The sequence below is a fragment of the Alnus glutinosa genome, chromosome 6 (genome assembly GCF_958979055.1).
Source record: "Alnus glutinosa chromosome 6, dhAlnGlut1.1, whole genome shotgun sequence".
NCBI lineage: Eukaryota > Viridiplantae > Streptophyta > Magnoliopsida > Fagales > Betulaceae > Alnus > Alnus glutinosa.
Window position 1 is genome coordinate 19067571 of NC_084891.1, and position 12797 is coordinate 19080367.

Sequence of the window (12797 nt, forward strand, 5' to 3'; positions counted from 1 at the left end):
GGTGTGTGATGTTGAGGTGTTTGGGTGATTTGGAAATTAAGTGGATGCTGACGTGTTTCACTGGACAGGTGTCGACATTCCAGTGGTGCTAAGTGTCAGTGACGTGGGGAGCCGTTAGTTTTTGGACGGAGAAGTTAACCGAGGTACTTATTTGGTCATTTCCCAAAATTTAGGTAGCATCTGTGATGCGAATTGAAACTCAGGGACTAAAAAATAAAGTCGTCAAAACTCATGGACTAAAAAGGTGTTTAACCCTTTTTTTTTTTTTCACAACTTTTGAAGGGGCGACGGCCCGTTCGGGTCTTCATGTGATGTCCCATATCATTTGAGTATGAGAATGGGTATATGCTTATATGTATATTCACACATTTCTTAATACAACGCGTTTTAAAGATGTGATGGCCATAAACCTATCATAATTTTACAGTTAAACATGTTTATGTGAAAGTAATATTAAAATGGATAACCTTCTGAAAAATCTGATTCGTAAAAGTCAAAAGCAAATAATAGTCGTTAAACTTCAAGCAGTTTCACCGCTGCCAACATCCATTAAATTTTCTTTTCCCACGCCATTTAATGGCTATCTATTAACTAATTTGACTTATTTATGTTTTCAAAGTTCATTTATTGTTGAAGCTTACCAAACAACGTTAAATCTTCTCTTCTCACGCCATTTAATGCCCACATATCTACTATTTTTTATAAAACGACGTTAGATTGTGTTAAATTAACATTGTTTCAACCAAAACGACGTGAATTTAAATGTCTTTACTCATGGTTTTTTTTTTTGGAAAATGGACGTGTGAATTAACTTCGCTTGTAACAAACCGACGAAAATTGACGCCATGTATTAAACAATAAACACAACGCAATATCACGGTCCATGCGTCGTTTTAGTAAAACGACATGAAAAGCCTTATTTCTTGTAGTAAAACCTTTTGGTTATGTTTTCATTAATGAGGGTATTTATGTCTTATTCAAGTCTTGCTTTGGATTTTCTATGCGCTGCCGAGACCATGTAGTAAACAAACCTAGCTCTTCCGGGCGGGTCGGAGGCACTACAATTTAGATGTGACTAATACTTTCTTCAATCATAACAAATAAATTAAAAGAAATATTAGACGTACTAAATTTTTTACGGACAGAAATTTCTTACGAATCATTTTGTACGAAATTTCATGTAATCCATATTTAAAATTGACATGTATCCCTTGATATACGAGAAATATATGTTGTAATAGCATGTGATTTTCATATATTTTTTTAATAGCATTAATAAAAAAACATGTGATTCTCATATGTTTAAAGGGTACATGCCACTCTTATATGTGGGTTGTAGAAAATTTCCTACAAATCTGTTTGTAGAAAAATCTGTTTATCTTTTACTAAGAGATGGGTATTAAGATAATGTAGAGCTTATTCATTGGAGATGATTAAAAGAATTAATAAAAATAAATGATATGAGTATCAATGAATAAGTTTCATATCATTTTAATATTCATCTATTAGTAAAAGATTTATTAGTACTATGGGTGTAAATCCGGAGCGGGTTCACAGGTATTGGCTAATAACGGGGAATCGACTCTGGAGAGCGGGGTTTCGATTATTGAAATTCAGTAACCGAAACCGGGTACCCCGGATGAAACTGGTTATCCGGACTGGTTTTCTGTGTTTGAAGAATTGGAGTAAATATATTTGCATTGCAGTGAAGCTGTCGTTGATGCAGGGAGCATTTAGAAATCAGACACAGAAAACGAAGGTAAGAGAAGAAAGATGGGGAAAAAAGAAAAAGCAAACAAAACAAACTTTATATGCAAAAAGAGTTCCAACACAGGAAAAGAAATTCTTCTAAACATGTAGGGATCAAATGAGTGCAGTATTATGAATTCTTGGCGCTATGCTCGCTTCTTTTCTCGGCAAATACCTGACCAAGTCTCATTATTTGTCACGGGCCATGCAAAAAATGGGTGGTAAATTTGAAAAAGACCCATTGTTTTGCTAAGGGAAGTTGGGAGTTGGTAGAAGCTTTAGGAAGAGATAGGTGGGGTGTTTGTTTAACATTGGAGCAGTGCTAAGGAGAAGCAAAACTTTCGGAATTCATTCGGAAATTTTGCTTCACCCAAGCATTACCCTTAACATTGGTCAAAGCGTTGAGAAGTCGAGTCAATGTATTACGGGTAATGCTTGGGAGAAGGAAAATTTCCGGATTTTTCCTTCTCCATAGCACTGCTCATGTATTACAGCTGGCTGGAGTGTCTAGATGAATCTACTGTGCGTGGATTAGTTGGACAGTTCTCACATGGGCTGAAGGGCTTGAATAACTGAATTGGGCTATATATATATATATATATATACACACACACTCGGAGTCGTTTACCCGATTATAATCGGGTGTCTAAAAACTGAATAATCGGCTTCGGTTCTGAGTATCAAACCGGTTTCTCGGTTTTTCAGTTACCTGGAATCGACTAGTACTTGGTTACGATTTTTTGGCCGGTTATAACCGACCCGAAATTATACTCTTAGTGAGTACTTCTAGCCTTTCTCATAAATCAAAGCTAAAGTATAAAGGAATCGTATTAAGTCATATCCAGAGTTGATTGTGATTTTGAACCAAAATGCACTCCTTATGGTCCAAAAACACTCGATCATCTTAGACTTTCCAATAAGATTCTTAGATAGCAACAAGTGTTGGGTCCAATTGTCAGCATCTAAACCATGATTACACAATCACATTTGACAAGACATGTCTCCAACCAAGCACACATGGTACCAATCAAGCATTACTTCAATAAATAAATTAAAAAAAAAATTATCATATATGACTTTTGAAATTTGAAGCCAATTAACGATTTGCCTTGTGCTACTATTGAATTCACCAAAATCTCTGTACCTACTAAAAGGTATTGTTGACTTGTAACAAAGTGGAAACGAAAGACTAGGAAAAAAAAACAAAAACAAAGAAAAAGAAAAACAGAGAAAATGATCAAAACCTAGCTAGGGTAAAAGTAGTTTTGGCTATTTCTCCATGCTCCTCTTCTTAATTTCCTGAGCTTCTTGCTGTGAAAAAGCAGTAGGAAAAACAAAAAAGGACAACGACCAAAAACAGGAAGTTGTAATCAAACAACAAAAAGAAGAGAAGCCAAAAGTGTTGGTGAAGAACACAACCCCAATGTCATGTTTTTTTTTTTCCCTTTTCATCTTTGACCATTTGCGCTAGAGTTTGGCCTCCTAACAAACCGCCCCTGCAAAGCCCCAAACAACATATTATAATGAGTAAAAAGGAAGTTATTTAAAAGGATCTCCAGCAATATTATGCATTTTAGCTAATTAAAAAGCATCATTTTTATAATGAGAAACCCTTTTTAAGAGCCATTTTGTGTGTCTACTACTTTCTAATACAGTCTCCGATATATCTTCTATTATATTCTTTATTTTCTTTAAATATTATTTCCTTTTTTCTTTTTCTTTTTTTTTCTTGAACTACCAAGAGGGGAGAGACAAATGATTGTAGTAAAAAGAGAGAGAGAGAGAGAGAGTAAAGAGAGAAATGATTTTTTTTTTTAAAAAAGAAAGAAAATAATTAGCTATAGTGCTCGCTTAAAAGTAGCTAATCAAAAGCAAAATAAATGTTTTAGATAAGGAAATAACAAGTTACTAGACGTGATTTTTGTCTCATATCAACTAAATATATACAATATGAAAGTTTTAGAATATCTAATAAATCATATGAGGTGTCCACTTTCCTAAGAAAATTGAGAAGATATGAAAAACAACAAGTATAAAAAGTTCGGGTATAATTCATAGTTACTATAGATTCATAAGGGTGTCAATTTCTTTTTTTGGCCTCGTAGAAAGAATGTGTACAAGTTTGTAACATGGTCATTCATAAAATTTCATCAATTGTATGAAACTAAAATTAAAAAAAAAAATTAAAAAAAAACTTAATCGTATGTTCAAGTCATGGGTTTGTAAAAAGAATGTGTTTAAGAACTTATATACACATAATTAAGATTATGCTTAAAACATGCAGAACATTTAAGATCTTAAGTGTTTTTCCAACGCTTTACTTAACCCCTAAAATATATAGATGGTTCACTCCACCAAACGTCAATAAATGATTTCAACTCTAAGATTCCTCCCACCTAATCAACATCACGCTTATATATGCTGTAATTATTTTATAAACCTAAATTAGATTGGCCACCAAGAATATGCATTGGCAGAGTGAAAATGTTTTAAATTTAAATTGCGTGACTCGGAAAAATATATTAAACACAAAATATTTACAACTAAAAAAAACACATATAACAGTTTTTTGGTGGGCCCATTAGAACAATCATAAACTAAGTTGTTAAAATATATATATATTATTGGAATAGGATTCGCACAATTTGATTTCAATATAATATTTAACACTGTATATAATATTAAAGTAAGCATGTTTTTTTAAAAATTTAAATAATATAATATTATATTATATATACCATTAAATATATTGATTGTAAATTCTAACAATGAAATAAATTTTTATATTTAGAAAAAAAAAATGGAGAGGAGGATTGTTGTCCCTTATTATTACATGTTTCACTATCTTATTACATCTTGATTTACAAAATTGATAGCCGCTAAATGTGTCTAGTAGCCCTCGCGGCCATCAAATGTGTTTGGTGAGAACCACACATTCATTAGATGTGTTTGGCGGCTAACGTGCGACCGTTAGTAGTGCCTGACAGCCCTCGAGCAGCCACCAAACGTGACTAGAGGCCATTGCAGGGACGGTAAATCTGTTTAGCGGCCACCAAACGGCAATAATAATATAGTATCATCTAAATCCTTTTAAAAGGAGTTTATTTTTCATTCATAGTATTCAGTTGTCTCACGCATATGAGATGGACCCACGTATATATAAATCTTACATCAAATATAAGTGTGTAAATAAAATGTGTACAAATATTATTAGTCGAATTTAATTAATTAACGGCGTGTGAAAGAAGATTTTTTATGATATTCAACAACAAAAATGTCTCACTCTCTCATTACTCGGTAGCTATAATTGCAATTGTCAATCATTGTTGGCACCAAAAGGTACAGTAATTGATACCTAATTAGGGGGACCCACAATTACCGTGGGACGCATGGGTGCCGTTAGCCACAAGATTCTAGTCCCATTTTTATATAAGCATCAAATTATTTTTTTTTAAAAAATAAAAATAAAATAAAAGATCAAAACTTTCTATCAACTACGTTGGATTGCGTACCTTCATTCTGGGCCGTCTATCAGCGTTGACTTTTCGAACCTGGTACCTGATCTTCTTAGAGAAGAGCCGTGTACGCCGCTTTTCCTTGTAGCGTAGCACGCTAGCTTCTCTCACTCCGTCCGAAAATAAGTCTATTTGCGCAAGCCTGGCCTGCCCCAATCAAAGTTAAGAGGAAATGATTCAGTGCTCTGCATCACAATAAACCATCATAAAAAATCATGATTCAAGGACAGCTCTGTCATTTTCATAGACATTCTAGTCAATGCCAGCAATATGGGGACTGAGAAACAGACCAACTATTTCCTTCATTTTTATTTTTATTTTCGAAAAAAAAAAGATTAATATAAATGGGTGATTAAAATAAAAATGTCTCCATAATTAATGTTCCTTAAAAAAGGTTTTAAAAAAAAAAAAAAACATAAACAAATTATGGCTCATAAATTGGTGAAATCACATGTTGTAAAAGTGAGTTTATTATTACTCCAACATATTTTTTTTTTGGTTCGTGTAATTGGACCACAAAACCCCTTTTTGGTCCTTTGGTGGTATAACCAATAATTTCTAAAAATAATTAAGTTTTGAAACTAAAAAGAAAAAAGGAAATAAATAAATAAAAAGGAGCCAATAAAAATTCAGTTTGCTTTTTTATTTTATTGCCCATGGCCATGGAAAAGGAGCTTGACAAGTGAAAAACAAAATTGAAAAAAGAAAGAAAGAAAGAGTGAGAACTACAGAAGAGGTTTCCAGGTTTCAACAATGTTGCAAGTTCTTGGATTTGTGTTTCCTGGTGGGAGATGAGAAACGTACAGAAACATCATTTCCCGGCAATTCGGAGCCTGGAGTTTCGTCGGAAAACGGAGATCCCCGGTCGGACCAAGCGTTCAAAACCTCGTCAAAATTCAATTTCAACAGCAACCCAGAATTGGGTTTGGGAGTAGAATTTTCTTTGGGCAATTCCTTGTGCTTCAACTCCATGGCCGGCGGCTTTTCGACCTTCTTTTTCTTCTTCTCTGCAGAACCTGATGAATGCCTGTGGAATTTCGGAGAGATTTGGCGCACATCCACGACCGGAAATCTCCACCAGTTCCCCTCATCAACATGTCTCAGAGCTCTCACTCCTCCCCTTCTCATCCCAAAACCCACTTCGAATTTCCCGCCAAAACCCAATCCCATTGGAATTGGATTCCCGTACCAGGAATTATTTTGGCCACCGCTACAAGAATCATCTACCGTATCGGTACCCACACTCAGATTCCCCATAATACTATCGATTCCCTCCTCGATTTCCTCATCAAGAATCGATTCCGCGTCGAAATCCTCCTCGTACCCATCACACAAATCCAAAGAATTCGCCTGAAAATCAACTTCCCCAGGGCTTTGGCATGGCTTTTCGCAGAAATTCGCAACCTTGGATTGGATTTGGAAACTGGGTTTTTCTTGGATTGGTTGGTGGAGCAAGAAACCGGAGCTGTCGATGACCCGAAAGGGCAGTAGTAACTCGGAGGACTGGTCCAAGAAAGAATCATGTTGTGCTGTGAATTTGCGAGGCTTTATGAGGTGTTTGGTGGAGAAGATGTTGGGATAGGCCGTGGAGAGGAGCGCTGCGGCTTCGTTGTAGGTCTGGTTGGGCCGCTTTCGAGAGGTTCGGGGTTTTCGGGTGGAGATTGCGAGCGGGGAATTGCTCGATTCGGAGAGAGTCGAAGAAGGGGAAGAAGAGTGCGAGGTTCTGGTCGATGTCGATGGGGATTTCACGATGTCGAGGTCGAGCGCATAGGTTCTTCCGCTGCCTCCGCTTAGACACGAAGACATTTGTGGAGCGTTTCCGACAAAGAAGATGAAATTCAGTTGAAATTGGAGGCCTAAGACCCAAATTCAGATTCAGGATTTGAAGAAATTCAGTGGGAGAGTACTTGAAGGTCTGAAAGCCCAAAAAATCAGATTGAATTCAGGCTTTAATGCCAGAGCGGGAGAGCAAATACAATTCGATAGCTAAAACAGAGCAAACCATTGAAAAAAAATGAACATCGAAGAAATCCCATTTCAGGAACAAGCAGAAAGTCTTCAGAATCAGATAGTAATTAAGAGCCCCAGCTTCAAGAAAAGCTCAAAACTTGCTACAGTTTTTTTCACTGAGAGAACTGGCAAAGCAAAAAAAAAAAAGGGAAAAAGTACAAAACCCTAAACCCTGGAAGTACAGCCAACAAAAGTTGTTGGCTTAAAAATACTAGGAAGAAAAAGCCAAGAATTAGAAGATATATTTATTAGAGGAACAGACTAGAAACCCTATAAAAAAAAAAATCGTTTTTGAAGAACGTATCAAATTCTTCAGGAAAATCTATGAAAAACACACACTCAGAAACCAAAAGGTCTCAATCGTTCTGTGAAAAAAAACCCAAAACCCTAGAGAAGACGAAGAAACCCAAACAGTGATGAGAATGGGTTTTGACCAAAACGAATGAGAAATATCTCAGAAGGAAAAGTTACCCAATAAGGAAACCAGACACTCTGAGTACACACAGAGAAATGGAAGCATGAAAACTGGGACAGAGAGAAAGAAGGGATAAGAATTAAGAGAGGATGGGATATATATTTGTGTGCAGAGTAGTTGTAGGTCACGAGGAGGAGCAGATAAAAGGAAAAGTTCCGTTGGGAGCTCTGTTCTTTATAGGCAGGCACAAACGCACAGAATCTCTTTCTGTGTGTAGAGACTAGAGAGAGTGCACTGATGGGTTGCAGGGGTTTTGTTTGAGTGATCATGGGGGGATGAGAACAGAGGAAGAGACAATGCTCAGTTTCAGCAGTTCCCCGGTGTGGGACCACTTTGTTTTTGCCTTCCTCTCTTTTACCACTTCAATTATTTTATCTTTTTCTCATTTACTATATTGACCTTCTTTTCTTGTTTTTCTTTAGTTCTTACTAATAATTTTGCCTTAATTTCTTTTTTTCCTCTTCTTTTTTGGGTGAACTAAACTCAACCCATTTTGATAAATAAAAGTCTTTTTATTTTAGCTAATAAAAATCACTATTTTTTAGTTTACTTACTATTTTTTCAATACAAATTTTAACAGATTTTTTTTTTTTTTTATCTCATTCTTTATTTATTTTTTAAATATTTTTTTCAGTATTTTTTTTTATTGTTTTCTTTAACCAACAAGAGAGAAATAGCTATCACCAAAAAAAAAAAAAAAAAAAAATAGAAGAGAGAGAAATGATTAAAAAAACATACATAAGCTAAATTGTTTGCCTGAAAGTTGCTAATAAAAAGTAAAATATGTGTTTTCAATAATGAGAAAACAAGTTTTTAAACGTGATTTTTTTCTCATATTAATTAAATATACACAATATAAAAAATTTAGAGCATCTACTGAAAATGCTCATAAGGTTGGCACTGTTATCTTAAACGTCGGTGGGGGCACGGGGAAGGCAACCTGCTATTTTATTAATTGGTTAAGAATTAAGATGCTAAATATTATTTAAGAGTGATTATTTTTTGGTAAATATATAATTTTTTTTTTTGTTAAGAGGAATTGTTTAGGGGTATTTGAATGTGTATTTGTCAATTTTTTATTTTTAAAAAATCTCTTCTTTGAAAGAACCCATTTGTCTAAATGTGCTTGTATTAATAAGACTATGCCCATGTGCTTGTCCGGGGCAAAAAGAAGTTTGGCTAAATACAAAAACCCGGCTTGATAAATTACTAGTTAAAAGCTTTTTTCTTTTTCTTTTTTTAAAATTTGTGTTTAATCACTTAGAGCAAGTCTTCTATTACATATTTACATCCTCCAAATAATAATAATAATAATAATACTAAATAGTTGGACAAAATCTATCACTACCACACTCACGCTCAACTTAAAGTGTGTTTAATATTGCGACTATGTATATTGAAAGTGCGATTTTAAACTAAATCGTAGAAAATGAATCGTCTGAGAATATATTTTTAAAAAATAAAAAATGTAGAAAAAAAGAGAAGAGGTTTTCTAATCGAAAATGTTGCGTTTTAAAAAACCATAATTGTAAATTAAATAAATCATTAAAAAAAATGTATTATTTGGGAATGCGTTTTTTAAAAAAAAAAATTAAAATTTGAAAATATATAAGAAAAAAATTGCATTTTCAAATCGCATGAAGCGCATTTTTAAAAACACAATTTTAAATGTTAAACTGCGATTTTAAAGGTAAACTCTGATCTTTTTAAAAATCGCATGTTTTAAAGTCGTTATTTTTAAATTATACATTTGAAATCGCAAACTCAAACGGACCTTATTAAAAAGTGTTGAAAAAAAAAAAGAAAAAAAAAATTTAACCCTAATATCATGTACATCGATTAACAATGAACCTTAACCAACATAACAATAATATATCAGAAAAGGAAATAGGTAGTGGGTATTTTGGTAATCCTGGTGTTGTAATCCTAATCATGGGCGAGCATGATTGGATTTTTGCAAGTATGCCACCCATGCCTCCTGCAAGTATCTCTAGATCTTGGTCGTAAAAAAGGAAAAAAGAAAAAAGAAAAAAGAAATCTCTAGATCTTATTATGGAAAGGGTTTCTTATCTGCTGACATGTCACGGTAGGATTGGATATCGGAGATTTTTTAGGGCTTCGTAAGAGGAGTTAAGGGTTGGCAAAGCTTCACGTGTGTCGAGGAGCAATGATTTGAACCTTTTTGGTGTCTTTTGACATCTTATTTGTGGCCGTCGGCATTCATACGTTGGGCTTATTGGGATCAATGGCTTCTGATTACTTTTTTATCAAATTGTTTTAGCTTTTCTTTGCACAACTGCCCCTGTTCTTTTGCATATTTACACCTCATTTGACAACTTCCTCCCCTCAAATATAATAGAATTTTTTTTTAAGTAATAATAAAAAATAATTTATATAATATAAAGTATAAATAATTTATATGAAAAAAAATTATATTGTAGTGATTCTTTTTATTTAAATAGTAATAAAAAATTGTTAATGTGATGTAAGAAGTAAAAAAAAATTAGAATATTTTAAAGTTAATTTTTTTAATACAAAAGAAGAAAGGGATGGGTGGGGTTGCCAAACGGACCTTATTGTTTGAGATATTCTCTGTCTACTCCTTTTACAACCTTGTTTTCTGCTATCAAATTCTGTCTCTATGTCCCTATATGCCTATTTTGTGCTATCGAAAAAGGCAAAAAGTAATTTTCATTCTTAAGGAAACCACTCTATTTTTTTGGAGAGGACATTCACATTCATATTTTTTTAAAAAAATTTGTTTTTTTTCTAGTGATCATAATTTTAAAAATTCATATTTTTCAACAATAAATAAAAAGAGTGGTCCATGAAATTGATTGGCCAAAAGGGAAAAGGGTGAGGAAGATCCAATTTTTTATAAAAAATTTAATACTCAATTTTATTTTATTTTTAAAAAATGTTGAATTTAAAAACTAATACCAAAACTATTAGCTAATTTTTTAGTCAAAGGAGATAGCCGGATGAAGATTTTTTTTACTATTTTTTTATTATAAAACTAGATAAAATAACCTTTTAATTATTTCGGCCCCAATATAAATTTTAAGAGGAATGCTAGAATTCCTTCTAATATTTTTTTAGTGTCCATCTGAAAATATATAAATATAATAAAAAAATTACATCTATGTCATTCTGAATGACATAAATGTAATTTTTTACTTTTTTATTATATTTATATCTTTTCAAATGAACACTCAAAAAAAAACTCTAAAAAAAGCTCTAATATTCATCAAATCTTAATAATGTGAATAGAAGATGCGTAGTTAAGAGAAAGACAAAACATTGAGAATATAGGAAACTATTAATTCTAATATTATTATTATTATTATTGTATTTGATTGGAGATTAAATTAATTTTTTTGCGGGGGAGAGTTGAACACGTACGGTAGCAACTGGCAAGCCACCCAGGCTCAGAGGCTCTGGAGCATCCACCATGCGTTGTACTTGTACTCACGGGCCTGCGCCCACAAGAATAAATAATATTAACGACAAGCTCCATCTATTTATGCCCTTTCTACTTTCTACCTCATTTTTTCATATTTTTTCATATTTCATATATATACTTCTTATTATTATCGTAAATATAGAAATATTATAGCATCTACCGTGGTCCTTTTTATACTGATTTGGCACAGAAGAAAATAAGAATAGAGAGATAATCGGTTACTAGTTGTAGTTTTTTTTTTTTATTAAAAAAATAGTATCAAGTCAGTACAGAATGATTCAAGAAGAACCATAGTAGATACTCTAGCATTTTTCTAGTAAATATCTCAAATTATCATTTAGGCTTTCACTCCAAATAAAAGTCTTGAAGCTTTTTTTTTTTTTTTTTTCTCTATATATACAACTTTGATTAGTTGGAAGGCTAATAAAATTAAATTAGAAGTACATCAAGCTACAACTCTCCTTCACAACCACCGGATTAGATTTGGAAACAAGATTCAAACCAAATTTCCAAGAATGTTCGGTTTACCATTTTTGTTCTATAAAATCAGTTTTAGACAATAAATCAAGAGAGAAATGCTAGATATTATAATTTTATTCAACATTTATTCACAGAGGCTAACGTGACTTTCTCAATTAATATTGAATTAATCCTTGTTAATTTAAAAAAAGATCCAATAGTTGATTTGGAGTACCGCATACATTAGTATTGTTGGACAATTGTAAGATAAAAATATAGTATTTAGCATTACTCATTTATCAAATAATCAAGCAAATATATTAGGACGGGAATCCTCTCAAATTTCACGGAATTTGGGCAGAGAATAAGAAGGTGTACTTTGGGACCCCAATCCCTTCTCTCGTTTTCTACTCGAATTCCGTAAAATTCGAACATAAAATTATCGGATTAAAGAATATTTAAAAGTAAGAGCAATGAGGGTATAGTGGTCCTTTTATATTAATGTTGCTTTTAAGGCACAAAGTTTGAATTTAAAGTGGGAATTTGACAAGGGTATATCCATTTCGTTTGGCCAGAGAAGCACATCCCTTTGATTGTATTTGAATATTACCTTATCTTCACAAGGGTGACTTGGAAATACGAGAGCCTCTGAAATGGGATAAACACAAAGCATATGAGTTTTGTAGGAGGAGGACTGGAAATTTCGAGATAGACATGTCAGCCATTCTTTTCTACACCAATTAGCCTACTTCTTATGTTATCACATTTATCTTCAACCATCACATGATAAAGCAATACAAAAGAATGGGGGTGCTAAATCTTTGTACCTCTTTTCCTCATCATTTCATACCAAAAACCCCAATTACTTCAACACTTATGGCTCTCAAAGTGTCAGAAAAGAATGCTAATATGAAAAATTAAATAAAAAGACAAAAAAAAAAATTCTTAGTTGGATTTCAGGCTTGTTTGGTTACTATACACTGGGCTTAAACTAAGGTAATGGTAGTTCAAGTTTGAGTATTGAAACGTGGGTATTAGATTAAATAGGCCAACTCCAAACTAACTAATTTAATTAAACGAGTTAAACTCCTTAATCCTAATTCGCTAATTTCATATTGGGTTCATG

At 33.1% G+C, this 12797-nt stretch overlaps 1 protein-coding gene across 2 annotated transcripts; it reads right to left on the reverse strand.

Annotated features, from left to right (window-relative positions):
• Nucleotides 1-2834: 2834 nt before the first annotated feature.
• LOC133871760 (protein CHLOROPLAST IMPORT APPARATUS 2-like) lies at nucleotides 2835-8043 on the reverse strand. 2 transcript variants are annotated; one of them, XM_062309177.1, is made up of 3 exons: nucleotides 6069-8042; nucleotides 5262-5411; nucleotides 2835-3245 (listed from the first exon to the last, which is right to left on the reverse strand). In XM_062309177.1, exons 1-3 carry the CDS (start codon nucleotides 7068-7070, stop codon nucleotides 3198-3200), a joined length of 1200 nt encoding a protein of 399 aa, XP_062165161.1. In that variant the 5' UTR covers nucleotides 7071-8042; the 3' UTR covers nucleotides 2835-3197. The 2 variants fall into 2 exon arrangements, with proteins under 2 accessions (XP_062165161.1, XP_062165162.1); XM_062309178.1 differs by lacking the exon at nucleotides 2835-3245 and having other exon boundaries at nucleotides 5267-5449; nucleotides 6069-8043.
• Between the last annotated feature and the right edge of the window lie 4754 nt (nucleotides 8044-12797).

Excerpts from the sequence above, each read along its gene's own strand:
- LOC133871760 (XM_062309177.1), bottom strand. The coding sequence starts at position 7,070 with ATGTCTTCGTGTCTAAGCGGAGGCAGCGGAAGAACCTATGCGCTCGAC. Across the intron at positions 5,412-6,068 it reads TGCCGGGAAATGATGTTTCT|GCCAGGCTTGCGCAAATAGA; the intron begins GTACGTTTCTCA and ends TGATTGGGGCAG. Across the intron at positions 3,246-5,261 it reads ATAGACGGCCCAGAATGAAG|GGGCGGTTTGTTAGGAGGCC; the intron begins GTACGCAATCCA and ends GGGGCTTTGCAG.